This window comes from Entelurus aequoreus, linkage group LG03, assembly GCF_033978785.1.
Source record: "Entelurus aequoreus isolate RoL-2023_Sb linkage group LG03, RoL_Eaeq_v1.1, whole genome shotgun sequence".
NCBI lineage: Eukaryota > Metazoa > Chordata > Actinopteri > Syngnathiformes > Syngnathidae > Entelurus > Entelurus aequoreus.
In genome coordinates this window covers 61,313,266-61,315,765 of record NC_084733.1, presented here as the reverse complement: position 1 = coordinate 61,315,765, position 2,500 = coordinate 61,313,266, and the positions used below count along the sequence as shown (strand labels likewise).

General features: G+C 35.5%; 1 protein-coding gene across 3 annotated transcripts in view; it reads right to left on the bottom strand.

The window, feature by feature from the left end:
- The window catches only part of brox (BRO1 domain and CAAX motif containing), a 68,034-nt gene that overhangs the window by 2,560 nt on the left and 62,974 nt on the right, over positions 1 to 2,500 (bottom strand). For 2 of the 3 annotated variants that reach the window (XM_062040596.1, XM_062040597.1), the window contains exon 12: positions 462 to 621. In XM_062040596.1, coding sequence (XP_061896580.1) covers positions 462 to 621 — 160 coding nt within the window. Of the gene's footprint in view, positions 1 to 461; positions 650 to 2,500 lie in introns of those variants that run through there. The other variant, XM_062040598.1, reaches the window with a different exon arrangement.

Genomic DNA, 2,500 nt, shown 5'->3' with positions numbered 1-2,500 from the left:
TATCGTGTACATGGCCTAAAAATATCGAGATATTAATAAAAGGCAAAATCGCCCAGCCCTAACCTGAACACAAACAATACATTTTATTATTATTTGGCCTGAACATAAACAATAAATATAATTTTTGTTCGGCCCAAATATAAACCCAATTAATAAAAATATTAATATTACAAACTTGCAGCCAATATGGCTATGGTATAAAACCTGTTGATTGAATGTAATGCTTGTTTATGAACACTAGGGGAGTATTGTACTAAAGTGAGAAGATGTGTGTTATAATTGGTCTGAGGCATATTACAACCTACAGTAGGACGAACACACACCCAACTAAGATGGCGTCTAATACAAAACAATATTATAAAAGACTTCAAACACCTTACTGACTGTGAATGAGGATGACAATAATGAGGACCTGCCAGAGAGCACACATATATGAATTTGACCAAAAGATGAGGTGTCACCTTGTCATGTTTGGCTGCCTTGGTCAGATCAAAGGTGGCGTAGACTTCAGGAGAACACTGCTCGCTGGGTGGGGGCAGCTCAAAGGGGACGGGCTCAGCCAGACCATAGTTGGCTTTCAGCTCCAGATGGGGGGGGTCTGCTGGGACCTTGTGGAAGTATCTGCAAGAGTCATCCGCGTGGTGTTAATCTATGGAGATTATAATTATTATTGTTAATGACAACACCACTGATCTGCAGCCCAGTTTGTTCTTTAAACTTTGCTGCACAAAGCAGTACAACTACATTTTTAAATATGTTCTTCACTCAAGTCCAAGGGTCTTCAACAGGGGTCCACAGCCCATAGGGGGTTCACACAGGTACTAATTACAATTATTTTGTATTCATTAATTGGATTTTTCCACAAATGTAAATGTCTTGAAACACATAGCAACATTTGTTTCTAAATAACGGTGACATGACAAAATGTAAAACCTAAAACAAAAACATACTTGTACTGTTATCATCATATTTATACTGTGTTATCATATTTATACTTTGTTATCATCATATTTATACTGTGTCATCATCATATTTATTAGGGCTGTGAATCTTTGGGTGTCCCACGATTCGATTCAATATCGATTCTTGGGGTCACGATTCGATTCAAAATCGATTTTTTTTTTCAATTCAACACGATTCTCGATTCAAAAACTATTTTTTCCCGATTCAAAACGATTCTCTATTCATTCAATACATAGGATTTCAGTAGGATCTACCCCAGTCTGCTGACATGCAAGCAGAGTAGTAGATTTTTGTAAAAAGCTTTTATAATTGTAAAGGACAATGTTTTATCAACTGATTGCAATAATTTACATTTGTTTTAACTATTAAATGAACCAAAAATATGACTTATTTTATCTTTGTGAAAATATTGGACACAGTGTGTTGTCAAGCTTATGAGATGTGATGCAAGTGTAAGCCACCGTGACTCTTTTTTTTTTTATAAATGTCTAATGATAATGTCAATGAGGAATTTTTAATCACTGCTATGTTGAAATTGTAACTAATATTGATACTGTTGTTGATAATATTCATTTTTGTTTCACTACTTTTGGTTTGTTCTGTGTCGTGTTTGTGTCTCCTCTCAATTGCTCTGTTTATTGCAGTTCTGAGTGTTGCTGGGTCAGGTTTGGTTTTGGAATTGGATTGCATTGTTATGGTATTGCTGTGTATTGTTTTGTTGGATTGATTAATTTAAAAAAAATAAATAAATAAATAAATAAATTAAAAAATCAATTTTTTAAAAATGAGAATCGATTCTGAATCGCACGACGTGAGAATCACAATTCGAATTCGAATCAATGTTTTCCCACACCCCAAATATTTATACTGTGTTATCACAAGGGAGGCGAGCACCGATTGAGGAAAAAAAAAGAACATTTCTATCAGCATGAAGTGCTGCCACCCAAACTTTGAGATTAAATTTCCTGTGTTTGGGTGCATTTCTACAGCATATTTAACTTTACATGTATTCTCTTTTTGACACTTACATATCCATGTAATGTAGCACACACAATGTTTACTACATCATTTACTAACATTGCTATCATTGAAAATGTCATATTCTATAACAAGCATGCAAAGAAGACAGAAAAGGTTTCCAATTTGGCAACTCTGTCCTGTAGCCACGCCCCCTCAGGTAACATACTTCCTGTGTTGTGACCTTTGTTTACATCAAAAATATACATTCTAAATAGCTACTAATAAATAGTCTACAAGTACAACTGGTAGGGAACTAACATGATTGTAATCATCCAAATATGCAGCAACGTCCTGGCTTGGAGATTGAACGCAGGCGATATCAAGTAAGCTAGCTCGATGGTTAGCTAACTAGCTAGCTTGTTTCACTGCTCTTGACATCTCCCCGTCCTGCAACTCAGTGCGGCATTCAGGCAAAATGAACAGCCAGTACCTGCGGCTGAGACCAGCGTTCAACACATTTTCTTAATTCATATTTCATTTAAAAAACACCAAAGTGATATTTTCATGCAAAAATTAG